Raw genomic sequence first — 27,329 nt, 5'->3', positions numbered from 1 at the left:
TCTCTGCTAACTTTGACTATTTTGGTAGAGAATTTTAGTGGACTACCTCAAGCTTAGATGCTTTCAAATTACTCAATACTTTTTAGTCCTCTAATATTTACACTTCTAACTTCTTGAGCTTAACAAGATTCAAATACAAAACTAATTTTTATGCCTATTTAACATTTGAAAGAACATAAGAATGAATTTCTAACTTCCTAAAATTTAGAACAAAAATAAATTTTATTTTACAAACATTTATTTATTTAATACCATTTAAATTTGAGTGATGTTCCCTTCACCACCCATCTTCTCCCTACACCTCCCCAATTTTTTTTAAATTCTAAATTTATCCCTTTTACTTTTACTAATTTTACTTTTTATTTTTTAAAACTCTAATCTCAATCCCCTCTTACATTCACTTTCTCATTCATTCTCAATAGCAAGCCCACATCCCCTACTTTCATTTTCACTTCCTTTTTTTCTCTTAATTTCCACTTCGGTTAACACAAAATTTGACAGAAAGAGAAGAAGATAAACTGAACTAACTATTTTTTCTTTTATTCACTTTTTATTTTGTACTCAACAAACATATTTCTCTTTCATTGCACCATTGTAAGCACAAATATAATTTTAAGCATAGATTTTCAAGTTTGGTCATTTAAAGACAAGAAAATGGGGGAGAAATTTTTAGCATATTATATTATGGAATCATGATACTTCAAAACTCATCAGAAGTTATAAATGTTTTAAATTTATACCATGCAAAATTTGCTTTTTCTGTCAAATTTTGTGTTAACGGAAGTGAAAATTAAGATAAAGAGAAAAAGTGTCAGTGGGGGTGAAGACTTGATGCTGAGAGTGAAAGGGAAAGTGAGAGTGAGAGGGGATTGGGATTAGCGTTTTATAAAATAAAAAGTAAAATTGGTAAAAGTAAAAGGTAAAAAGGATAATTGTAGAATTTAAGGAAAATTTGGGAGGTGGAGGGAGAAGATGGGGTGGTGGAGGGCGCATCACTCTTTAAATTTTATTCAATCTCCCGCGTGATACAATATGCATTCAGGAGGATATTGGGTCAGGAGGATATTGGGTCAATTGAAAGTGTTAGTGCTAGGTCCAAAAGAAATATTAGGAGACCCACAAATTGAGATGACTACGTGCACTGAGAGAGAGAGTATTGTGTTTGTTTTATGAGAATCTTTTTTGGTAGAACCTTTTCTTATTGTGTTTACGTGGTTACTGTGATATGCGGATAAATCGTTAGTATATGCAGGGAATATAAGGAATGAAATAAAACTAGAAAAGGCAGAGAATATTATTCACTAAATTTCTATCTTTCTTTTTCTTGGAGGTCTGGTACCTCGAATACCAGATTGTCGCTCAAATACCTATCATTTGGTGCTTTCAATGACAACTTCTCAACCTTCTGCCATAAACCTTCTAATTGAGCAAGTGTCTCGTCTCACAGCTCGCATCGATGATCTTGCTTCAGAGGTTGCTTCTATCAAGCAAAAACCCTTAACGCAATCATCGTTTCCGAAGCAAACTCCCAAGATTCGGTTGAACTTTCCTCGTTTTAATGGGTCCAACGCGTTAGACTGGATTTTTACCGCAACTCGTTTTTTCAACTATCACCAAACCCCAAAAGCCGATCGTCTCCAGATTATTTCCTTTTACATGGATTTTCCCGCCCTTAGTTGGTTTCAGTGGATGGAGAGAAATCACTTCCTTCGTTCTTGGAAGGATTTCTTACACTCTTTGGAAACACGCTTTGCTCCATCTCGTTTTTAGAATGTTAAGGGATGACTCTGCAATCTTTATCAGACTAGGTCTGTTTTGCAATATCTCAATGACTTTGAAGGCCTTGCAAATCGGGTCACCGATGTTCCTCCTTCTTTTTTGCTTGAGTGTTTTATTTCTGGTCTTCGTCTAGACATTCAGCGTGAGGTGCTCGCTTTCCAACCGATGTCGTTTTCGGAAGCAACGGAGTTAGCCAAGCTTCAAGAGGACAAATTTAACTCTATCGTACAACCTCAACGGAGTTCCAATGTACCTGTTTCACGTTCTCTACCATCGACACCACGCCAAGCTCTCCTACCCACACCAGTTACTCCAACTGTTCCATTTAAGCGTTTGTCAGCCTCAGAAATGCAAAATCGTCGTGACCGTGGATTATGGTACAATTGTGATGAGAAATATAATCCTGGACACCGTTGCAAATCTCGTTTCTTTCTTCTCGTGCATGATGCTGAGGAGACTATACCTTCTGATCTTCCTATAGATGATTTTATTACTTCCACTATACCTGACTCCGCTCAGTTGAGTTTAAATGCATTATTAGGGCATTTTAATTCGAAGATGTTTTGCGTCACAAGATAAATATTGGAGCATTCCGTTCGCATTCTCATTGATAGTGGAAGTTCTCATAATTTTCTTCAATCTAAGCGAGCTCAGGAATTGGGTCTGCCTTTTAAATCTATGAAACAACTATCGATGATGGTTGGCAATGGCCATGCCTTGACTTGCTCTCAGGTTTGCACCAAGTTTCTCTCGTAATCCAGAATCAAGCATTTTTGGTGGATTTTCATGTAATTGATTTATGCGGGCCTGAGGCCGTGTTGGGAGTGCAATGGCTTCAGAGTTTGGGTCCTATTTTAACCGATTATGAACAACTTACCATGCAATTTACTTGGTCAGGCTAGATGGCCAAATTGATAGGTGACGTTAATAATGACTCTTTGCCAATTTCGGTTCATCATTTGCGTAAATTGTCCAAGTAGAGCCATATTGCTGAATGTTTTCATCTTACTGTGTTGCCGACTATGTTAGTTTCTGCTCCGTATTTTTGTGTGATTCCAACTGATATTCCAGAATTATCTACTTCATTGAATTGGTTCCAATCTTTATTCGAGGAGCCTTCATCCTTACCTCCTGAACGCCCCACTAACCATGCTATTACTTTATTACCCAATTCAGCTCCTGTGAAGGTTTGTCCGTATCGTTATCCTTATTCTCAAAAACAAGAAATTGAAGCTTAAGTGACCTGAATGCTTGTTTCAGGGGAGATTCGACCTAGCACCAGTGTTTTTTCATCTCCGGTCCTCTTGGTTAAGAAGAAAGATAACACTTGGCGATTTTGTGTTGACTACAGGGCTTTGAATGCCATCACTGTTTCAGATAGTTTTCCAATACCCACCATTGATGAATTACTGAATGAATTGGGGGCTGCCATTTGGTTTTCCAAATTGGATTTACTACAAGGCTATCATCATATTCGCATGAAGCCGGAAGACATTCATAAGACCGCTTTTCGTACCCACGATGGGCATTTTGAGTTATGGGTTCTACCATTCGGTCTTTCGACTGCACCTGCAACTTTTCAGGCCACCATGAACGCCCTATTTCGATCGCATCTACGTAAATTTATCATCATTTTTTTTTGACATATTGATCTACAACACTACATGGGAGGATCATTTATTACACTTGCAAATCACTTTTGAATTGTTGTATGCCAACCACTTTTACTTGAAACAATCCAAATGTTCATTTGCTTTACAACAGGTTGAGTACTTGGGACATGTGGTCAATGCTGGATCGGTAGGTCCGAATTCTTCTAAAATTGAGGCAATGTTGTAGTGGCCACCACCTACCTCTATGAAAGCATTGAAAGGATTCTTAGGTCTAACGGGGTTTTATCGCAAATTCATTAAAGGTTATGCTACTTTGGCCTCTCCTCTCACAGATTTACTTCGTAAGGATGCCTTTCATTGGTCTCCTTAAGCTCAGACAACTTTCGATAAGCTAAAGCATGTGATGTCCACAGCCTCAGTCTTGGCTCTACCAGATTTCTCGAAACCTTTTGTTATTCAATCAGATGCTTCTGGCATAACTATGGGCACGATTCTCTCTCAAGATCAACAACCAATTGCTTTCTTTAGTAAAAAAATTTGTTCTCGGATGATGCAGGCATCTACCTATTTACGGGAGCTGCATGCGATAACTCCAGCCATTAAAAAGTGGCGACAATATTTGTTGGGACACTTTTTCATCATTCAGACTAATCACAAATCCCTAAAAGATTTATTGGCGCAAACTGTGCAAACTCCAGAGCAGCAATTCTACGTGAGTAAACTCATTGGATATAATTATACGATTCAATATCGTGCTAGTAGTTCCAATGTGGCTGTCGATGCTTTTTCTCGAATTATTGTAGAGGATAATCTGGGTCATTCTTATGTGATCACTATCCCTCACTTTCAATTTTTGGAGGAATTAAAGGATAATTTACAGGGTGATGTCAGTTTTGTTCAACTTTTACATGATATAAATCAGGACCCTACTGCATTTCCAGATTATAAATTGAAAGATGGATTGATCTTTTATAAAAATCAAATTTGGTTGCCTGCTACGTCTCTCTTTCGTGAGACCCTTATGAGAGAATTTCATGCAACCCCTTTAGGTGGGCACGTGGGGCTTGTTAAGACACTTCATCGATTGCAAAAGAATTTCTTTTGGCCCTCTATGACTAAGGATGTGAAGACTTTCATTCGCAACTGTGTGGTGTGCTAACAAATTAAATATTTACCGCAAAAACCAGCTAGGTTGCTTCAACCTCTTCCATTGCCACAACGCGTTTGGGAAGACTTGGCCATGGATTTTATTACTGGCCTTCCATCTTCACGTGGGCACACTTCCATTTTAGTTGTTGTTGATCGTTTCTTCAAAGCAGCCCATTTCGCCACTCTTCCTACACATTTTTCAGCATATCAAGTGGCTACACTTTTCTTTGATGTCGTGGGCAAACTACATGGCATGCCAAAGATTATTGTCTCTGATTATGACCCTTTATTCCTCAGTAAGTTTTGGCAAGAATTATTCAAAGCTAGTGGGACACAATTGTGGATGTCTTCTGCTTATCACCCAGAGACTGATGGACAATCTGAGGTTCTAAATCGAACTCTTGAGTAATATCTGTGTGCTTTTTGTAATGCACACCCAGTCAAATGGAGTCACTTCATTCCCTGGGCAGAATGGTGTTATAACACTGCTATTCACTCGACAACTGGATACACCCCATTCGAAATTGTCTATGAACGATCTCCTCCCTTTGTCGGGTTATATATTGGGTCAATCACAAGTGGAGGTTGTTGATCATTTACTTAGCTCACGAGATGACATTTTATCCACTTTAGGTCGAAATTTACAAAAGGTTCAAGATTGTATGAAATCAATGGTTGACGCTCATCGTTGTGATGTTCAATATGAGGTGGGAGTGTGGGTTTATGTCAAACTCAAGCCATATCGCCAAACTTCGCTTGCTAGAAAGACCCCACAGAAAATGGCAAAATGTTATTTTGGACCATTTCAAATTCTTAGTCGAATCAGTCCAGTGGCCTATTGTTTGGCTCTTCCTGAGACATCAAAAATTCACCCTGTATTTCACTCTTCTGTTTTGAAACCACATCACGAACCTCCACCTTCAGTAGCTGGCACGCTTCCGTCAAGTAATTATAATAATGGTCCTTTACTTAGTCCATTGGTCATCTTAGGAACCCGTGAGAACAATTCCAGTGAGTCTCCACACCTGGAAGTTCTAGTGCAATGGCAAGAACTCTCTCCTGAGGAAGCTACTTGGAAACCTTGGATGGATATTCAACGTACTTTCAACCTTGAGGACAAGGTTCTTTTGCAAGGCGCAAGGAATGATACAATATGCATTCAGGAGGATATTGGGTCAATTGAAAGTGTTAATGCAAAAGAAATATTAGGAAACTCACAAATTGGGACAATTGAAAGTGTTAATGCAAAAGAAATATTAGGAAACTCACAAATTGGGATGACTACATGCACTACGAGAGAGAGAAAGAAAAAAAAGTATTGTGTCTATTTTATGAGAATTTTTTCTGTTAGAACCTTTTCTTATTGTGTTTACGTGGTTATCGTGATATGCGAATAAATAGTTAATATATGCAGGGAATATAAGGAATGTAATAAAACTGGAAAAGGCAGAGAATATTATTCACTAAATTTCTATCTTTCTTCTTCTTGGAGGCCTGGTATCTCGAATACCTGATTGTCAATCAAATACCTATCACCGCGGGTGATATTACATGTGCACACATGTACTACACATCGTTTTCGAACGTTACTTGGCCAAAGACACCCTTTTGAGTCCAGTGCACTTTTGCGTCACTGTTGTTCAGCATGATTGAGTTATCTGATTATTAGTTATATGCTGTTTTGGGTCACTGAAATATAGACAGCAAGAGCATAACGGATAATTGATAAATTTGATAAACAACAGAAATTGAAAATGACATCTGATAGACATCTCATTCGTCTCACTGTCATACAAAAAGAAAAATGTTACAAGTTTCTATGTGGATGCTGTTTACCAGCTGCATCCTTGCATATACTTTTATTCTTCAGCTCGTCTCCGGCCACGAGAAAAAAAAATGCAGTGGGCATGCTGAGTATTCATGGAAAGTTATCGTTTTCCATGAAGTGATATGTGGGGGGACAGGCAAATTATTTTATATAGGATCTTTAATATCAATGAGACGAGAACTTTGGAAGCATCCAAGTATTTGAATGAAAATATCATTTGCATTTTTAAGGTAATAAATAATAACCATTTGTAAAAAATAAAGAAAGTTCGTTAGAACAATCATACAAGTTGACTGGGAGTAGAACTTCAAGCGGGCATGGTGTTGAACAACATCGAGCTTTGTTCTAGATGGTTTTCTTTATCCAGCTTTCATGTCAATAGCTTTAGGCCTTGTAGGTTGTGTAGACAACACAGAAAGCACACCATGGAATATATAGATAAAATGATATTATGGGGTAAACAATCGAGCAAGTCTATCTGGAAACGCGTATCTGCAATGATAAATATGAAATAAAATATTTGCTTTATTCTTGGCAAAATATAAAATGTCAATAAATTTAAAGGTGTTTCGCTATTACTATGAACTTGAGATATGGGATGAATTTAGAATTTAAATCACCAGCTAGATACCATTAAGCAATTCACTATATTCAAGATTGACGTACTAGTTCTCATGAAGCCATATTTCTCAGAATTAGTGCTTAAGCCAATAGTTCCGTAGCTGCGCCATATGGAGAAGTATTTCATCACGACCCTGATGGGTGACACTGCTGGTCATGATCCATGGAGGCACTGATTGGAAGAAACCACGAATCAAGTCCTGAAAATCATCAACATTTTCCTCTGGTCTTTTGCCTCCGTTTTTTTTCTTCTTCCGCTTGTCACATTTGGTAAAGATTATTGTCATTGGTATCTGAAAGAAAAACTATATTTAAAACCGACTTGCTACTGAAAAAAATTAACCCTGATCTCTTAATGCAGCAGCACAAGTCCCATATGGCTAGGTGCGGGACATGAACTAGAACTACTTTATGATGCTCTAGTTAGAAGTAGACGGCTAGAGGTTCTCCCTGCTTAATTACCCGACCTTTAGATAGGGCTCTAACTCTCCAGTACATCAAGTGATACTAGACTTTGGTTGTTTATCTTAGAGGGTGCATACTTCTTCTCAAATAAAACCCGGCTCTTCTTGACACCTTGGCATTTAGGGTTGAGCTCTTCAGTAGAATATTTTCTATTTTGACAATCGGTAAGTTCTAATGACTAATTTAAGTTGTAACTGTATTCGTATCTGCCTTCATTTTATATAGATGAGTTCTTACTATAAGTTGTTACTGAATTCAATGTCTTCCACATAGATGATCAAGAACTAGCTGATTAAAGACAGACCCATAGCAGATATTATCAATTATCTAACTAAAACATTTTAATTTCCATAAGTGAAATGCTATATACTCACATACATGCACATTATCTACATGACAAAGATGAAATGGCAGGAACTCCGATCTGCTAGTCAATTACCATCTACAAGAAATAAGTAGTTTGTTTGTATTGGCAACTACACATAAAAATTCCAGGAAGACAAAAGTGAGCCAAACTTCCACACAAGGTATACCATAGCTTCATTAAATTATTTGCTAATGAAGAAAATTTGACACATTACCTGATTCTGACCCAACCAACTGGCATAGTCAAGATCGATTTGTTTAGCAGGAATGCTAGCATCTATTAGAAGGAATACTGAAACTAATGTTGATCGGTTAAGGAAATAGTCCTTGGTGAATTTTCCCCAGTCCATTCTAAGTTCATGCGGGGCAGATGCATACCTAATTAAAAGAACACGATGGCAAATAATTGTCATTGACTTGAGAATGGTGAACAGGATCAAATTCTTAATCAACAGTTGTCCTAAAAAACAGTATAAACTACAACTAAAAAAATCTGGCCTAAATGCAGAAGAAATGTAATAATAGAACTTGAGCATTTCAACAAAATTTGCATGGCATGCTAGTCCTGTTGATATCAAGCATATTATTAGAATCCATTTCCAATAGATAACATTCAGTAACGTTCAGCATCTTTAACATAAAACAAAACTTTGAGAGCAGAGCAGAAGTGAGTACACATCGTCTAAAGTCATACCCATATCCAGGCAAATCAACCAGGTACCAGCTATCATTAATCCGAAAATGGTTAATGCATTGCGTTTTGCCTGCAAAATAGAAAGCAGACAATTCAATACTGCAATGTAAATAAATACACAGAGAAAGAAAAGGTCAATTAGCAATAAGTGAAAAATCCTGCTATCATATCTCAACTCTCACTGTGAATGCACAACTGTTATACCCTATATCCAGCACCTTAACATCCATCACTTGATCTTTTGTACAGTATTGGACCTTTTCGAATATAAACTAAAAGCAATGTTTGCATACCCCAAAGTCATACACGTGCAAGACAAATATCATAGAAAGCAAGTATCCCAAAAAACAAGGAAACAAGATAGTCCATCTGTCATAAAGAAAAAATCGGATAATGAAATAAAGGAATAAAAGATAACAATGAAAAAAACAAACTAAGCTTACGAAAGAAAGGCCTTGAACACTCAGGTGGAAATCTACAGTATTTTGAACCTTAAAAAACCCAAATGAGGCCCAATTTCATCACTCAAACTCCTATAAGGAAGCCCTACAACTCTTGCAATTCACTTTGAAGTTTATAAGTATCATGTTGATATATAAACACTTCGAATATTAGCCAACAAGACGATACGATACTTTTGACTTATAGAATAATACGTAAAACAAAAAAATACATCACTCGTTAACTGAAAGCAAAACATAATGTATAACTTCATCCCTCCAAAACACTTAACCCTAATCTACGATATCTCAAACACTCTACTGAACTGCATCACAAATCCCCTCTCTCACCAAAAGATCAAATGCCTAAGCACATATAAATCTCAAATCTAACACGTTACCAACACGTGTCTATCATACAGAACACAAATTTTCTATGTATCATATATAGAACACAGTGATTTAATAGAAGAACGGCGGACCAGGTTTCTTGGAAGTTAAGGCGAGCTTCTTGCGGCGCACGAGAGAGTTGAGGAGGGAGGATTTTCCGACATTGGAGCGGCCAACGAGAGCAAATTCAGGGAGGCCATCGGAGGGGCAGTCTTCGGTTTTCACACTGCTTTTCACGAATTCGGCCTGCGATATCAGAGCGTCGTTGGCGTAGTTGCTGAGAAGAATGTTGGAACCGTTCAACACTCTCGCGGTGTCGAGAGACACGTTGGTCTCCGGCGGAACGAAGAGCTTCTCGAGGGATAGTTCTGTTGCGGAAGGGTTTGTTACGGTCACGGGTTCTGAGGTGGTGAGCGTGGCTTTGGGTGGGCGTAAGAGGGTGGTTTTGGAGGAAGTTGAGAGGGCTCGGAGAGGAAGGGATTGAGATGAAGTAATCAAGTAGAGAGGGAACCTTGGAAGGTGCAGAAGAAGAACCATTTCACTGTTCTTCGTTATCTGGTTACTGCAGTGTGCGCGAGTTATGGACTCAACGGGTCACTGAAAAGAGAACATAGTCAAAATATCTTGCCGCAGGAATAAACGGCACTCCTCTTACACGGTTACTCGTCGTTTTGTTTTCGAATGAACGCGATTATTTGAAAATAAAAATACATAAATAACAAAAAAAAAATATTACTATTTGTACCTTGATAAATTATTACCTAAGTAGTTATATATTTGCTGTGAAAATAAAGAACTGGAAACTTCAACCAAAACGCATTACTTATTTTCTTATTTTTATTTGATGTAGGATAAACTTACATATTAATTTCTAATAAATAATTTAAAAATTAATGATAGATATTTAAATTACTTTTTCATCTTATTGACTAAATAAGTCAAAATTTACTTATTGACTAAAAATCTAATATTTTATGATAGTTTTTTGTCCTCTATTTTATTTTTGAATTGTTTAAAGTGATCACATCTTTTGTAAAAATGATTCAATTTGTTAAATGTTAACTTTAGTCAGAGTGAGTTATCTAATTTTACAATATGTGACCACATATGTGACAATGTTAAAATATTTTATTTCACTTCTTATATTTTATTTCATTTTTTTTCTAGATCCTCAATTAGCCACCACAACAACCATTATTTATTGTTTATCTCTCTCAATCAACGACGAATCTAAAACAATAAACCACACCAAAATTGCAACCACCAGTAACCTCGTTTTAGAACTACCATCATGAATTCCCTTACGATTTGCAAGCACGAGAAAAATCCTCGTTCAAACCTCTGTAGTCACCATTAAACTTACAATAAATCACCACAAAACTCCAGATTGAGAACGTGAAACCTTAATCGCGATCATCCCCTTTTTGTGAAGAGCAACCAAGCCACAACAGCGCCACCACCACCGTGAAACGCCTTGCTCCTCTTCATCTTCATCATGAATTGCGACCTCAATCTTCTCCTTTTTCAACCTCAATCACGCAACCTGCACAGAAAACCCTAAAATCTCAAATAATAAAACCCCTAATTTACAAAAACCCAAATCACACCATCTTTCCACCATGCTCGTCTTTTACACATGGAGATAATCTCGTCCTTCGTCGTGAGAAGCATAAAAACTCGAACTCTAACCCTCATGAGCTTAAATTTAACTTTAACTTTTAACCTTGTCATGTCAATTGGGCTTATATGTCACTGCTGTCAACACCCAATTTCGTCCGGATTGACTAATAGATTCATTTTATTTTTATTTTCATCAGGAGTGTAAAAAAAAAAAAATAAATAAAAAGAAAAGTAAAAATAAAATAAAATATAAATAAAAAAAGGAAAGAAAACGTCCGTCCTCCACTGAGCGCGTTCGGCTCCTTCCATTGCATGAACCGTTCGTCCTCTATTGCTTTGTCGCAGACCGATCGTACTCTACCATGCGTCTCATTGACGCTCGCTCCTTTTGCTCAACCGTTTGGTCATTGAGTTTCATAGCTCGTTCGTTAATTCTCAGCCCCAACCGTTCGGTCATCCTCAAGCGCTCACTATTCGACCGTTCGGCCATTCATACCTTTAGGACGTTTGCTCTCTTCAAGGACGTTCGACTCTTCAATCTCGCAGGTTTACCGCTCGTTCTCTAATATTTGTCAACGTGATATCTTTCGTATTGTTAGCGTTCGGTCATATTATTTGTTAGTGAACGTTCGGTCTTGGAGTCGTTGATTCTCATTTTGAACGTTCGGTCTCCACGATGTTCTTCTTAGTTGAACGTTCGTTCTTGATGTGGTTTTGTTCTCAATTAGGCGAGCGTCTATAGTTTAGGGTTCGGTCTTAATTTTGTTTGAATCTGAAGCGCTCGTCCAAACTGTGTTTAATAGATGTTAATATGGTATCGTTCGGTCAGGCTTTGATTTATACCGTTCGGTCATGTGTTGTGATTTTTCATCCAGGATTCAAAACGTTCGTCCCAGTGGCTAGCGTTCGGTCTTGGTATATGACTGATGATTTGCGTTCGGTTGTGTACGTTCGATCTTGGTGTATGATTGATGTTTCGCGTTCGGTTCTTGGCGTTCGGTCTAGTTGGGTTTGATGTCAGTGTTCGGTCCAATTGAGTTGGATAATTCGGTTTTAACGTTCGGCCTGGTTGTTGTTTGTCCTGTACTGGCGTGTTCGGTCTTGCTGAGGCGCTCATCCAGGTCGCTTCCCCCATCTACCGCTCGTCTTCGCATCTACCGCTCGTCCAAGATCATTCTCTCTTCTACCGATCGTCCTGATCATTTCTCTTCAGCTACCGACACTCCTCGTCCCCCCCTCTCGTCTTGTTGCTCTCCTTGTTTTGGGCCCAGTAATGATTCCCACAATCTTCCAACGGTCCACTTCTACCTTCCCCCACTTCACCAACCCTCCAATTATTTGTCTACCTACCAAATTCTTCCACTTTCAAACAATCACCCAATCACAGCTGCCGACAGGGGAACTCCAATCAGAGTTGCCGACAATTCTCAATCTTCTCCCCATTTAAACACAGGACCTTCATCTCCTGAGAGGGGGGATCTTCTGGATTTTACTCTTCATTCATCATCCACCTCTGACCAGGTCCTTTGCCTCTCACGACGATCCCTTCATGGCACCACTGACCCCTCTCTGATCACCTTCATCCTTACACACAGCCCATATCATCACCATCAACACCAACACCTTATACACGGCCAAACACTCATCCCCCATATTCACACGCCCACGGATATACCCGTAACCACCCAACTTCAACTTCATCTTTCAACTGTCAAAGAAACCAAAGCCATTTTCATTTTTTTCACACAGACAGTAAAACACCACCCTCCATCACGCACATCGCAAGAACCCATCACCCAAAAGCTTCATTATCTTCTTCCGTAATACTCACACACGGCCAAATCAACATCCAGTTCAACTTCTCCCATCAATCAAACTTCCCTTTCACTCCCAACTCCTCACCTCCAACAACAATCATCATACACCCCAACCACCAGAAACCCAAAAATCATACCTCACGACCTTCAACAATTATGGACCAGTGCTCTCTTTGTGGAACCCAAACCTGCCAACTAATATACTCATACTTATTCAAACACAACACGTACCCGTTGTTCCTAATCCCAGTAGATCAAACATTGATGGAGCACGAGTCAATTAATAAATGATAAAAATGATGTGAAGAAAAGAAGGAAGAAGAGAGGGAGGAGCAGCCGCTAGCGACGACCTTGACGGCAATCGGCGCTGCCCTGATTCTCGGTTTGCGGTGGCCGGCGTGGTTGATTCGGCAAAAGATGTGGTGGGGTGTGCGGCAGCGCCATTCTTCCTCGCTCTGGGGAAGGGTCTCTCCATTTTGGGTGAGAGCAAATGAAAGCAAATGAAGTGGTGAAGGCAGAACCCTGCTGAAGAGACCTTGGGCCTTTTCTAAAAAAAAGAGGATTAAATAAAATGAAAAGAACGTTTTTTTTTGCACCCCCTGGTTTCATGTTTCGTACCCTTTTCTCTTCGGGCTTAAGCCCATTCTTTTCTTGCAAACAAATTAAAGAAGGAATTGGACCTGACACACATTTCAAGATGCACCTCCACTTTTCATCTTTACATCTCGGCAGATACAAGGAGAATTTTGGGCCCAAACCAAGGAACTTCAATTTTTCTCCACACGCAACACTGGTTTTTATCTCTGTACTCTTAATTTTGTTGAGCTTTTCTTTTGTTTTATTTTTATGTTTTTTTCTTTTCATTGTTTTTTTATTGCATGTAATTCCCCTTGTAAGATAACCTCACCCCTTTGTTTTGGTGGATTTGTTTGTTTTCGTTTTATATAAAAATTACAAAAAATAAAAAAATAAAAAAAACATATAAAACTTTAAAAATGTTTTCGTTTTATATAAAAATTACAAAAAATAAAAAAATAAAAAAAACATATAAAACTTTAAAAAACATAGTACTCGTGCGATCGTACGCATCAGCCTAGTACTTATTGCCAAAAATATAAAATAAACAATAAGGAAAGAAGCCGTGTGAGTGCTCGTGCGATCGTACGCATCAGCCTAGTGCTCATTACGCAAAACAATAAAAAATAAGGAAAAAGCCGTGTGAGTGCTTGTGCGATCGTATGCATCAGCCTAGTGCTCATTACGCAAAAAATCTAAATATGGCATCAAAAAATTACAAAAATATGTTTTAAAGGTTTAGGCACATGTGTGATCGCACGCATCGTCCTTGTGCTAAAAACCTTTCCTGTTTGTTTCATAAAAATACAAAAAAATATAAAATCATCAAAAACTAAAAACATCAACAATTTTAAACAACAAACAATATCGCCTTGCCAGAACTACGTGATCCTTGATTCTCCATCAAAAGTGGAGATACGTAGGAGCAAGGCCAGTTCTTGTCAGGTTCATTTCCCCAAAAATCCAAATCATTTCCAAACAAATTTTCTAAACAATTTCCTAAACAAAATTTCAAGCAGTTTTCTAAACGAACTACGGAACCCTGATTTCTCATTCTGAATGAGAATACGTAGGAGCAAGGTCAATCCTTGTCGGGCCCAAAAAGCTAAAAAATATTGTTTGTTTCTTTAGAGTTTTATTTTAAGGGAAAGTTAAACATTTTGAAAACCACATCATATTCGCGTATTTAGTTAAAGGTACTGCTTTAAGGCAGGCGTTGTAGGGTGCTAATACCTTCCCTACACGTAACCGACTCCCGAACCAAGAATCTGGTTCTAATAGACCATGCCTTATCATTTTATGGTTTTTCCGTAGTTTTCCAGAATAAACTATGGTGGCGACTCCAGAATCTCTTTTCTCAAAAACTCGTTTTCTTTTTCGGATCGTCGTCCCGTCGCGATTCCGGTTGCGACAACTGCAAAACTGCACAAGTCACTCTGCATGGACCAAGGTAGATATTATGTAGTTAGTAAAAGAAAACTAAATTGAACAACTAAAAAAATAGATGATAACTTTGAACAAAACTAACAAATAAAAGGAATAAAATAGATATTAAACATAATTTTATTAACTTTCCTAATTTTTTTTGGAAACAAGCTAAGCCTTCTTAAAGAGAAAGTGGTGTAATATGAACTTTTTTGCAAATCTTAGATTGGTGATATATATTCTTCATAAACAAGTAAAGTAATGTTGATATTTTTTTTTCTTAGTAATCAACATCATACATGGACAAAAAGATAAAAAAGGAAGAATTTATAAATTTTTATGTATAATTTATTAAACTCTAAAGTTTTTGTATTAATAAAATAATATATATATATATATATTTAACTTAAATGAATGAAGAAGATATATACTTCCATCCTTTTTCTTAGAAAACTCAATTATGCAATTATTAATATTTAAACAAAGTTTTTTTTTAATTTAAAATAAAAATTTGTCTTAGTTTATTCTCTATAAAAGCTGACCTTGTAGTTAATACTCCTCTAACTTTTTGTCTAATTATTTGTTATATCACACTCTCTTTTCAAATTAGCGTTATTTAGTAAAAGTATTAATGTAAGGAACATTATAGATTGATTTAAAAAAAATAAAAATTAACGCCACTTTTAATCTGACTTTTAAATAAGAATGGATAAAGTATAATTTAATGTAATTATGCCCTTGTGTTTCTCGCGAATTTATTGTTCTTATTTTAAAAAATAAATCTTATTATTTTAATAACATATTTTTTTGTCTTTCATTGACCTGATATTTAACAAAAAAAAAATAGTGCCTAAAGCGTCACATCAACATATACAACATAATGAAATATATCAACTATTTAAATTATAATTGCTAATATTGTTTTGCATAATTGCGATTTTATTTTTTATTTTTCTCACACAGAAACATATAATAGAAGTGATACATACAGGGACGAGACCAAGGCAATCAGGTCTCGCCACTTCAGCTTCTCATACGTCGAAAGTTTATCTGTCAGGTGCAATTTATTTCTTCATCTATTTATTTATTTATTTTAATAAATAATAATAATAATAACAATAATAATAATTATTATTATTTCTGGGCATCGTCTCTACTAGTAGCAGTTTCTAATTTTCATCTCACCAAATCGCAATTCCAATTTTTGATTAAAAAATTTTCACAAGCTCAATTAGCACCGCAGCTACAATTACCGATCACTCTTCTATCTTCTTCGTTTTAGATCTCACTTTTTCAGAAGAAACAAAGGGGCGATCTAACCGTGTGCGTGGTCGTTTTACTCAACTCTCAGTGGCGTGGCCATGGCTCCTCCACCGCAGCAGTCTCATCGATCGCCGTCACCGTCACAACCGTCAGGGTCGGTTCCCTGATCCACCTTCCCCGCGTCTTCTTTTCTTTCTTTCCAACTCTCTCTTTATTTATTCGAATGTTGCACAAATTCGATTTGGACTCATCTACGGAAGCAACTGTATCGCAATTGCCGCGGTTTGGTTTCAGATAAATACGAAATTTCTTATGCTTTGGTTTTATCTTGCAACAGGCCTTCAAATGTTTGAATGCGCATTTCGCTTGGTTGTCATTAACATAAGAGATCCAATGCCGTTCAGTTTTGTCCTATTTGGCGTATAATTGTGAAATACAGTGTCCATGTGTTTTTACTTAAGTAGTTGAGATATGTACACCGAGCTCGTTAGCACGCACAGCATAATTTCTGGCGGATTCAACCACTTTCGTTATCTTTTCATTTCAGAAAGTTGTTTATGGAATGGCTAAAGGGGCTAAGTTAACTACATTGAGTTGGTGCATTAGCTTTTTATGCTCTTTTTTAAAATTTGTATTTTTAACCTTAAACGAGCTATTGGCAATTAATTGTAGACAACTTAGATACTGTTGCCGAGGTGCTTTTTTTGTTGTTTTCCGTTCGAAATCGAAGTTTCCAGTCAGTAATCCATGTTGACATTTAATGCAAACCTTTAATGTGTAGATTATTGAGGTGAAATTGTAATATTGATTGGAAAAGACGTAGGAAATTGTATTTAAGTTTTGTCCTTGTTAATAACTGAATTATTTTCTGTCAGGTTGATTATTTTTTGGTTGTGGTTTGATATCTTCTCGTCGAGTACTGACCCAATGTTTAATTTAATCAGGAAGAGTGAAGTCTCCGATCTGAAATCACAGCTCCGGCAGCTTGCTGGGAGCCGAGCTCCAGGTGCTGATGATTCTAAGAGGGATCTCTTCAAGAAGGTGATTTCCAACATGACTATTGGTATCGATGTCTCGTCTCTCTTTGGCGAGATGGTAATGTGCTCTGCGACATCAGACATCGTTCTGAAAAAAATGTGCTATCTATATGTTGGGAACTATGCAAAGGTCAATCCTGATCTTGCACTTTTGACGATTAATTTTCTACAAAGAGATTGCAAGGATGAGGATCCGATGATACGGGGTCTAGCATTGAGGAGTTTGTGTTCACTCCGGGTGGCAAATTTGGTGGAATATTTGGTTGGGCCATTAGGGTCTGGGTTGAAGGACAACAACAGTTATGTCAGGATGGTGGCAGTTATTGGGGTTTTGAAACTGTATCATATTTCAGCTTCCACCTGTATTGATGCAGATTTTCCAGCAATACTAAAGCATTTGATGCTCAATGATCCTGATACTCAGGTGAGGATTCCATTTGTATGAAAATTTCATCTTCAACCTATGATAAATCATATCAGTGCTGTTTAAGTTTTGTAAAGAATTAAGAGTTTTACTTATAATAAAGCTAATCTAAATTGTCCAATGATTAATGAACTGCAAGCGAATATAGGCTGTTTGTAAATAAGAAGTTATTATCCTTGATCTTGATTTGTTTTCTTTCATTCCTTTTCTGTTTTCCAAATGATTATTATCGTGAATTATGTTCGTGTCCGCAGATGATGTCTTTGGACATTTAGAAGTACATATATCATATTGGTAAGAAAAACATACACGAAATCTGTAACTAAAATAAGAAACAAAATATAAGAGCTTGTATGGTGCTGATCCTAATTTGATTAGGATACCTATGCAATAATAAATACTCCAAGTATAAGTTCTGTTGAAGGTATGACTTATTTATTTTATCATTGTTTTTCAAACCAGTGCTTTTGATTGTTTTCTGTATGAAAACAGCAAATTGCCTTGAGTAATCACCCTTTAATGAGCAGGTCCTTGAGGTCTCATTTGAATATTTTGTTTGCTCAAGAAGTTAATTGTGGGAATTTTGGTATAATACTTGTGGTTGTACCCCGTTAAAAAAATGAATTCATTTTTTTTGGAGTTTAAATGCTTTGTTATGATGTCAATGCCTGCTGTTTTGAGCATTATTATTATTGTGTCCATGTATGTGTGCGAATGACGTATTAATTCTTTGTTCTTATTGCTTTTCAATTGTTGTTCACCTATATATATATATATATATATATATAACAGAATGACAAGTATTCTTGTTTCAAAAAATTAAGACAACAGCAGTCATCAAATAAATTGTACATTCCGTGTATAGTAATTTTTTCTTGATCAGGTAGTCGCAAATTGTTTGTCTGCTTTACAAGAGATTTGGACCTTAGAGTCATCCACATCAGAGGAAGCAGCCAGGGAGAGAGAAACACTACTTAGCAAGCCAATTGTATATCACCTTTTGAATCGGTAATATTCAAGTGATTCCATTTTTGTCTGGGAAAGTTGTGGTTCTCAAGTTATCTTACTTCCTTAATGGACAGGACTGTTGCATTCTTTCTATTGGGAAAATCCCAAGTCCTATATTGACTAGAGATAGTGTCAAAATATAATATATAAGTGAAGACAATACCTTTCAAACTGGTTTTGTAGAGTTGAATTAAGCCCAAATCACCTTTCTTCAAGACATTCATCACCTCTTTTTAAGGTGAAACTAACTTTTATCATAATACACCTGATAAACTGAATATTTTCAACAACCCTCCTGTGGAATTTCTTTTCAATTGAGTTTTGTCTTTCTATTTCTTGTTGGGAAAAAGGCTCATAGAACTATAGTATAATATGCTAGTGTCTTAGTTTCTTTGTCCTTGTGTATTGTTCAATATAGTGAAAACTATGTGTGAGATTAATTTTTCTTATGTCAAATATACAAATAGGGTTCTCTATTTATAATAGAAGAAATATAAGCTAAGCCTAATATACAAATAAGAAATAATAACAAACTAACTAAATATAAAAGATAAAGATAATATATCTAACACTTTCCTTTAAGCTAGTGCATACAAAATACGACATAGATTTGTGAATACGACATAGAAGACAAAATACCAATCCAAAAGACTTTTCTGAGCAACAAATTTGGGAGTAAAGATGTCATTGTTGAAGAGCCACCACGGCTATAAATAAACTAACAAAAGCCATCTTTCCCACGGGAGAAAAAACATATATGGACGGGTCAAACGCAATGGTGACAAAAGGGAGGTCAGAAGAGACAACAACGAAAGAAGCTATTGATGAATAGGAGAGAGAAACCTTAAAAATCCAAGATTTTCCAATCAAGGCACCTGAAAAAGGAAAAAGAGTAATCTCGATGTTCTGAATAGCTGCCTAAGATGAGACGAGATATGCGACCATGCACGATGAACCTGAAAGAAGAAAAAGAGCGACCTCGATGCTTTGAATTTTTGCCTAAGAGGAGACGAGACGTGCCACCAGACACGATGGAAAAGGGAATAGATCCAAAACTTTAAAAGACACTGAGAGCGCGTAGGAGATCCGATAAAGGTGTCGTCGATGATATGGTGGTTGCCTGGCCGAGACAATCAAAACCATGCGATCATCGGCTGAAACTGGAACTCTAGTAGTGACAGTAATAGACAATGAAGGTAGACGATAATGGTAGATGATGACGTTGCCGGTAGTGGTAGATGGCACAGCAGCTGGTGTAGTGACAAACACATTTTTTTTTCTTAAAATAACCTCTGATACCATGTTGAATATAATGAAAACTATGTATGTGATTAATCTCCCTTGTGTTAGATATATACATAGGATCTTCTATTTATAATATAGGTTAAGCCCAAAATACAAATGAGAAATAATAACTAACTAAAGATAAGATAAAGATAATATATCTAACACATTATATAAATTAATAATATGTAGTTTGATTGTGGGAATAAATGGTTGATATGTGCTAACTCTGGCCCATTAGACTATAAAATGTGTTGATAGTTGTAGCAGCCATATTAGAGATAAAGAGAAAGCATCTGTAATATCTTGCAAAATACCAATTGTGAGAAAACTTATCAATTCCTTATTTTTTCACCTGCAGAATTAAGGAATTCAGTGAATGGGCACAATGTCTTGTGCTGGAATTGGTGAGCAAGTATATTCCGGCAGATAGCAGTGAAATATTTGATATGATGAATCTCCTTGAAGATAGACTCCAGCATGCAAATGGTGCCGTTGTCTTGGCAACTGTTAAATTATTTCTACAGTTGACTTTGTCTATGGCTGATGTTCATCAGCAGGTATGCATTGATTTTTGCGTGTCTGTGTGTCAAAACATCTCATTTGATCTCTTTGTTTTTCATAGTAACATTTATATATATATATATATATATTTTTTTTTTTTTTTTTTCTGACAATTCTTTGGTCTGAATTTTATCTGCTTTATATCTAGTAATGACTTTACTTTAACTACTATTTGACTGAATGGATTCAAAGAATACATATTTTTGATATTTAGGGTTTTTACCTGCAAGATTAGGTTTATGTTATTCATGTACGGACAGCTATAATTGTGATGAGTGTGTATCAGTACTGTAAACTTGGGGATGCAGCGGGTTAAGTGTTATGACTAAGTTATATGTGAGTTCATCGATTTGACCTAACTTGGTTGCGGATGTCGTGGCTTCTTTAGTTTATGAATAATCTTGAGCAGTATATTAGAAAATCATTTGGTTAATTCATCTCACTTTGATGCTAGGCTTCTCATGAACAATTCAATTTTATTATCGTGTTTCTGTAAATGATTTGCATTGTTTTGTTAATATACTTCCTAACCTATGTATATATTAAAAATATGCACACATGCCTCCAAGAGAGGTACACGTAATTGAATGTGTTTTAATTTTTAGTCCTTGCTAGTTCTTTATTTTGTATTATGCTGATAGGATCTGAGATTCACTATGACTAGGAATTATTGAGCTCTGATTACAGTAGAGAAAAAACAGGAAAGTGTAGGAAAAAGAAAAATATCGGACAAGGTTATTCTATGCCCTGTGGTACAGCAACCCTGATATTATCCCAATGCATCCCACACGTGTTATCACTAATTCAAATTTGTTATAACCTATGTGATCCCACTTTTTCCCTTACCATCATATTAACATGTCACATCACCTTCAGTCATAGCAATTCCTTTTTTCATCTATTCATTATATTGTGTCTCATATTTTGGAAGCGTTGTGTCACTTTGAGGTGTTGGTTTCATGTCATTATTTGTGTGTCCTCAATTTTTAGGTGACTGATGAAGTTGTTATACATTATTTTTTTTTTTTGTATTGTACAGTCTATTACTCATTACATCGTAACTATATGAGCATGGCTTTTTGTTTTACAAGCTGAGGTTTGTGCTAGGATTTCACCTAAATTAAAAGCCCAGCCTCAAGCTTTTTCATCTGTGTTTGTATATGTCATGGCCAATCTCAGCTTGGCTTGATTACATACTTATTTAAGTTGTCATTGTTATTATATATACTTGTTTTTATCATAAAGTTATTATGACATTATCTTGTCAGCTTTGACTGCTTATCTGTGATTTGTGTTGCTAAATCTTGTTTTTTAGGTATATGAGCGTATCAAAGCCCCTCTCTTGACTCAAGTGAGCTCAGGAAGTCCAGAACAATCTTATGCGGTTTTAAGTCACCTGCATCTTTTGGTCATGCGTGCACCTTATATATTTTCCTCGGACTATAAACACTTTTATTGCCAGTACAACGAACCATCATATGTTAAAAAGTTGAAGCTTGAAATGCTGACTGCAGTGGCGAATGAAAGCAACACCTATGAGATAGGTAAGTAACACCAAATGGCTATAGAGAGAAAGGCTTAGGAAGAGGGAATAATCGAAATAGGATGATTGTTTATGATGTCTATTCCTTGGTCTGAGGCCTTCCCCCTAATGACTTATTCATGAATTTCTTGGATCCCATTTCAGTGACAGAACTATGTGAATATGCTGCAAATGTTGACATTCCCATTGCAAGGGAATCAATTCGAGCTGTTGGGAAGATAGCGTTGCAGCAGTATGATGTCAATGCTATTGTTGACCGACTTCTCCAGTTTCTTGAGATGGAAAAGGACTATGTTACTTCTGAAGCTTTGGTAAACATTACAACTGCCTGCTAGATACCCTGGACCTTGTGTCTAGTAGTATCACATTGTTTCATATTGTTAAGCAAACATGTGTGTAAAGTATGACATTTTGATTTGCCTTATTATAGTAGGGTAGAATGCAAGTTTTGAAAGTTCATTTGTACAGGTGCTTGTGAAAGATCTGTTAAGAAAATATCCACAATGGAGTCAGGATTGTATTGCTGTTGTTGGAAATATCAGTAGCAAAAATGTCCAAGAACCCAAGGCAAAGGCAGCTCTTATATGGATGTTGGGAGAATATTCTCAGGACATGCACGATGCTCCATATGTCTTGGAGAGTTTAGTGGATAATTGGGATGAGGAGCATTCTGCTGAGGTAGTACCTTTTACGCTTTACAACCTCGCAATTTCCACATTTGATATTTAGATTTCATATTGAATGCAATGTTATACTCGACCCAACAACATAGGGCAGTTTAGTCTCAGTCATAGATTTAGTTCTCTGCCATGTACTTATATTCTTTAATTGAAGGATTCAACCTTTTTTATTCAGCATATCAAGCTTTGGCATTTTAACAATCAGGACCAAAACAAAAAGTGTATGCAAATCAGACCAAAATTGGAAGATCTTAAAATCACAAAAATAAAGAGGACCAAAATTGTGGATCGAGAATTGAAGGGAACCAAAATTGAAGTTTAGCCTAAATTTAGCTATTTGGTTTTTGATTAAACAATCTTGGTTGAATGGGTTTGACAAAAACCTTAGATTGTGACTGACTTTCAGTTGTTTAATCTGTCTCACTTTGTACTTAACCAGCCTAAGCTGCAGTTCCTGTGTCCTGCTATTTTTATGTAAATGGCTTACCACAAGCATTAGCTATTGTACTTCTGAAACTTGAGAATCTCCCCTACAATATTTCCTCCCTGTCTTAGCAGAAACAATATAGTACAAATCAGTAACTATAGTTGGGTTTGGATTAAGGGAGTTCCTAATTTGATTGTCATATAATCATCTTTGTAACAATGATAAAAACATGATATCCCTCCCTGGCAATACGGAATCACAAAACCATAGTTTACCAGAGAAAGGTAAGAAGTTATTTAGCATTATGTCTTGTGAGTATTGCCATGAATGGAGTATTAGCTTGTATTTTTGTTTACTTAATTGTATTTTAAACAACTGCTGTCTCATCTGATGATGCAGGTTCGCCTACATCTTCTTACTGCAGTTATGAAGTGTTTCTTTAAGCGACCACCTGAAACTAAAAAAGCATTAGGTGCTGCATTGGCTGCTGGACTTGCTGATTTTCACCAGGTTTGAAATTTTGTTAGTGGATTCTACTGAGTTGTCAAAACAATGAATTGATTCGATTGCAGTGGTAAATTAACCGAACCTTTTGTGGATTGCAGGATGTTCATGACAGGGCCTTATTTTATTACAGGCTTCTGCAATACAATGTATCCGTGGCAGAGAGTGTGGTTAACCCGCCAAAGCAAGCAGTTTCAGTATTTGCTGATACCCAGAGCAGTGAAATCAAAGACCGCATATTTGATGAATTTAACAGTCTGTCTGTTGTCTATCAAAAGGTAGCCAAACAATTGTTTTCCCAGAGGTTTTAATGAAATAATTTGTTGAGTTTGGACTAATTTTAGATACTTGACTCCATTCTAAATTTAATAAACTATGTTGCTATTTTAAACAAATTTAAAGATAAAAAATGGGGAGAAAGTAAAAATAATTCATGTTACCATTTAAAGTGTGCTTTTTGTTTCTTGAATTCTTCCCTGTAAAATGTGTATGTCTTCTTAATTTATCGCCTGAGATATTCTAAATAATATGCTGCAATAGTTATTTCAATTAGAATTTATTTTTACATTTTAAAAATATAAAATATTGTGCGGTCAAACTCTGTTCCACAACACGTTGAAGATTGCACCTTCTTCTGTGATAGGTTAATTAAACACCTAGCTAATATTAACATTACTTGAAAGTTGAAACATGTTTGCATTAGTGTGATCCTTATGTATTTTTAAATTTGTCAAACTAACAGAAGCAAATTCATGCAGCCTTCTTATATGTTCACTGATAAGGAACATCGAGGGACAATTGAGTTTGCAGATGAAATTGGAAATCTATCTATTACTGCAGAATCTGTAGAGTCTGTTGTTCCAGCTCAGAGAGTGGAAGCAAATGACAAAGATCTGCTTCTAAGTACTTCAGAAAAAGATGAAGGAAGAGAACCTGGTAGCAATGGTTCTGCCTACAATGCTCCTTCCTATAATGGTTCATCTGCGCCTTCTACAACTTCACAACCACTTGCAGATTTGGCATTTCCAAGTACTGGCTTATCGGGTCAAGCACCAGCTTCTAGCTTGGCGATTGATGATCTGCTTGGTTTAGATTTTGCAGTTGGGACTGCAGCCACGCCTTCACCTCCTTCATTAAACCTAAACCCAAAAGCTGTACTGGATCCTGGCACATTTCAGCAGAAATGGCGTCAACTGCCAATATCTATATCAGAGGTTTGATTCTAAATTATATCAGTTTCAGTCATGTGATAACTTGTACTTCATTGAACGAACTAATACAATGAGAAAGTTTTTCAATGTCAGCCAATGAAATGTTGGCACTCATTTAATGAATATGACATAAATTGTTAAGCTTATTAAAGGATTTAAGGATGTATAGCACCAAAGAATAGAAAGATTGTATAGAACTTTAATAGACATTTTTTCATTGATAATCCAACAGAGATTTAAAATTGAATTACGGAAATATTCTAGTTCGTACTCTATTTTTTTCTCTATTTTTGGCCTCCCCAACCAACAAAAAATGTGAAGCATTTTTACGTGGTTTTTAAACTGGTACAGGAATATTCTCTAAGTCCTCAGGGAATCGCATCCTTGACAACTCCCAATGCACTCCTGCGGCACATGCAAAGCCATTCAATACACTGCATTGCATCCGGCGGTCAGTCTCCCAACTTTAAGTTCTTTTTCTTTGCTCAGAAAGCAGAAGCAGCGTCAATCTATCTTGTAGAGTGTATAATCAACACATCATCAGCCAAGTCACAGATTAAAGTAAAAGCTGATGACCAAAGTTCATCCCAGGCATTCTCAACATTATTCCAATCAGCCTTGTCAAAATTTGGTTTACCCTGAGACTTTATGTTGCATCCTTCAGACAAACTATGCAAAATAGGCAGTGAAGAAATTTTGGAATCCTAGATTGAATATATAAGGAACTGGAGGATATCGGCTCCATAACGACCCCAAAAAGTTTTTTGAAAGGTAATCAGATCTGTGTATAACAGACGAAAATGCCTGGGGGATTCCATTGGCTAAAAGATTTTGTAGTTGTTTGTATTCCAGTCAACACGATGATCCATCATATATTCAGTTGTAGAAAACCTAGTCTGGGTTGTAAGTTTGTAGAGGTTTTGTTTTATGCTGATTTTCTGACGTTTATTTATGTGTTCATTGTGTTCTAGGTCATTATTGGCATTGATTGACTATGGTTAATTTCGGTGCTGGGCTGGTACTGAAATGTGAATTTGGATCCTTAATCAGTTGATTGCTCAATACACAATTGATACTCGATGCCTCTACTGTTGTTACTTGCCAGTTTGCATGTTGATTTTTTAATTTACTGACCACACAATGTTTCACTTTATTTTTGTTAGTGTTAGTGATAGTGATCATTTTTTGTATGCACGTGTTTCTGCTTAAATGAATAGAAATGTTTTTATTTATTTTTTATCTCGTAGATATTAAATTTTACCCTATTAGATTAAAATCAAAATGAAGTTTAAATCATGCATAGGTTTAATGGAAAAAATTTCTGAGCTGAAGCAGGTGCACCCAAAAATAAGAATTCTGTTGAATATTTTAAGATGAGTTAAATATGTTTTTGATCCCTTAACTTTTAGTGAAATTTGGAATTAGTCCCTCTTCAAAACTTTAGCCTAATTTAGTCCTCAAATTTAAAAAATGTGTGAATCTAGTCTTTTTAACTAAATTTTGTTAGGTTTATTTAATGTTTCAAGTGCGTTTCATTATAGCATTTGAGTTGTTTATACATGTGACACATGTTTGCTTCAATGTTAATTAAAAAATGTGTTTGAAACATCAAATAAAGTTAACAAAATTTGGTTAAAAGGACTAAATTCACATATTTCTAAAGTTTGGGGACTAAATTAGTCCAAAGTTTTGAAGAGGGACTAATTCTAATTTTCACTAAAAGTTAAGGGATCAAAAACATATTTAAACTTTTTAAGATTATGAGTCATGTGATTTCTAGTAACATTTGGTATATCTGTATACTGATTATTCAAAGAGAGATGCATTTTGTTAACCAATTAGGTGTAGGATGAATATTCCAACTACTTCAAAGTGCAAAAGATAATTAATTTTGGTGTGCACTCTCACACAGTTCAATTTTTTTCTTCCATTATAAGTTATAATGCACAATTTATAAAGTGAGTTTTTCGTTTTTATCACTGTCCCAATTATACATTTTAAATTTTTTATTGTCTTTTAGAATTGATTTTCACTACATATTTTTCTAATATTAAAAAACTTCTTTCAACTCTCTCTAATTACATATATTTATGTTTATTTATATTTGATCTTCTTAGTCACCTCACTTGTCTATTTCACTTCATCCTTTTTATCTCTAAATTGAATTTTCGTATTGTTATAGAATAAGTTATTAACAAATCTGTTTACCAAAAAAAACGTTAAAAGTTAAAAAACATGATATCACCATTTAAATAATTTATTATAAATATGAAAAAAAAATTGATAAATTAAAATATATTTATTTAATTTATAAATTTTAAGTATATTCAGATACAAAATATAATTTAAAAGAAACAAAATAATGTCTTCCGCAGAAAAAAAGGCATTTATTTAATTTAATCATATAAAATGAATATTTATTATCTACATTACATAAGTTAAAATGCTACTTTAATATTATTCTTCAACTTATTCATCAGGACTTTTTACTGTTCAAAATATTAATTAAATAACATTTTAAAAAAATTATAGCAAAAAAAAATATTATCTGCTAATATTAAGAAACAAATTATAACTATCTAGATATCAAATATCCTATGG

The 27,329-nt window shown here is 35.8% G+C and overlaps 2 protein-coding genes across 4 annotated transcripts; one reads left to right on the top strand and one right to left on the bottom strand.

The window, feature by feature from the left end:
* Positions 1 to 6,253: 6,253 nt before the first annotated feature.
* LOC108321807 (GTP-binding protein At2g22870) lies at positions 6,254 to 9,990 on the bottom strand. 2 transcript variants are annotated; one of them, XM_017553667.2, is made up of 5 exons: positions 9,438 to 9,985; positions 8,516 to 8,585; positions 8,037 to 8,199; positions 7,036 to 7,283; positions 6,254 to 6,861 (listed from the first exon to the last, which is right to left on the bottom strand). In XM_017553667.2, the coding sequence occupies exons 1-4, from the start codon at positions 9,880 to 9,882 to the stop codon at positions 7,065 to 7,067; spliced, it is 897 nt and encodes a 298-aa protein (XP_017409156.2). In that variant the 5' UTR covers positions 9,883 to 9,985; the 3' UTR covers positions 6,254 to 6,861; positions 7,036 to 7,064. The 2 variants fall into 2 exon arrangements, 1 of the variants encoding a protein (XP_017409156.2); XR_008248617.1 differs by lacking the exon at positions 6,254 to 6,861 and adding an exon at positions 7,834 to 7,931 and having other exon boundaries at positions 7,269 to 7,283; positions 9,438 to 9,990.
* Positions 9,991 to 15,821: 5,831 nt separating this feature from the next.
* On the top strand, positions 15,822 to 25,805 carry LOC108321840 (beta-adaptin-like protein A). 2 transcript variants are annotated; one of them, XM_052876239.1, is made up of 11 exons: positions 15,822 to 15,840; positions 16,991 to 17,507; positions 18,391 to 18,515; positions 20,161 to 20,359; positions 21,679 to 21,907; positions 22,051 to 22,217; positions 22,375 to 22,584; positions 23,413 to 23,523; positions 23,619 to 23,795; positions 24,276 to 24,731; positions 25,080 to 25,805. In XM_052876239.1, the coding sequence occupies exons 2-11, from the start codon at positions 17,100 to 17,102 to the stop codon at positions 25,368 to 25,370; spliced, it is 2,373 nt and encodes a 790-aa protein (XP_052732199.1). In that variant the 5' UTR covers positions 15,822 to 15,840; positions 16,991 to 17,099; the 3' UTR covers positions 25,371 to 25,805. The 2 variants fall into 2 exon arrangements, with proteins under 2 accessions (XP_052732199.1, XP_017409199.1); XM_017553710.2 differs by lacking the exon at positions 15,822 to 15,840 and adding an exon at positions 15,943 to 16,200.
* Positions 25,806 to 27,329: the final 1,524 nt, after the last annotated feature.

Source organism: Vigna angularis, chromosome 4, assembly GCF_016808095.1.
Source record: "Vigna angularis cultivar LongXiaoDou No.4 chromosome 4, ASM1680809v1, whole genome shotgun sequence".
NCBI lineage: Eukaryota > Viridiplantae > Streptophyta > Magnoliopsida > Fabales > Fabaceae > Vigna > Vigna angularis.
Note: the sequence above shows the minus strand (reverse complement) of the source record. Positions and strands in the feature narration are given on the sequence as shown.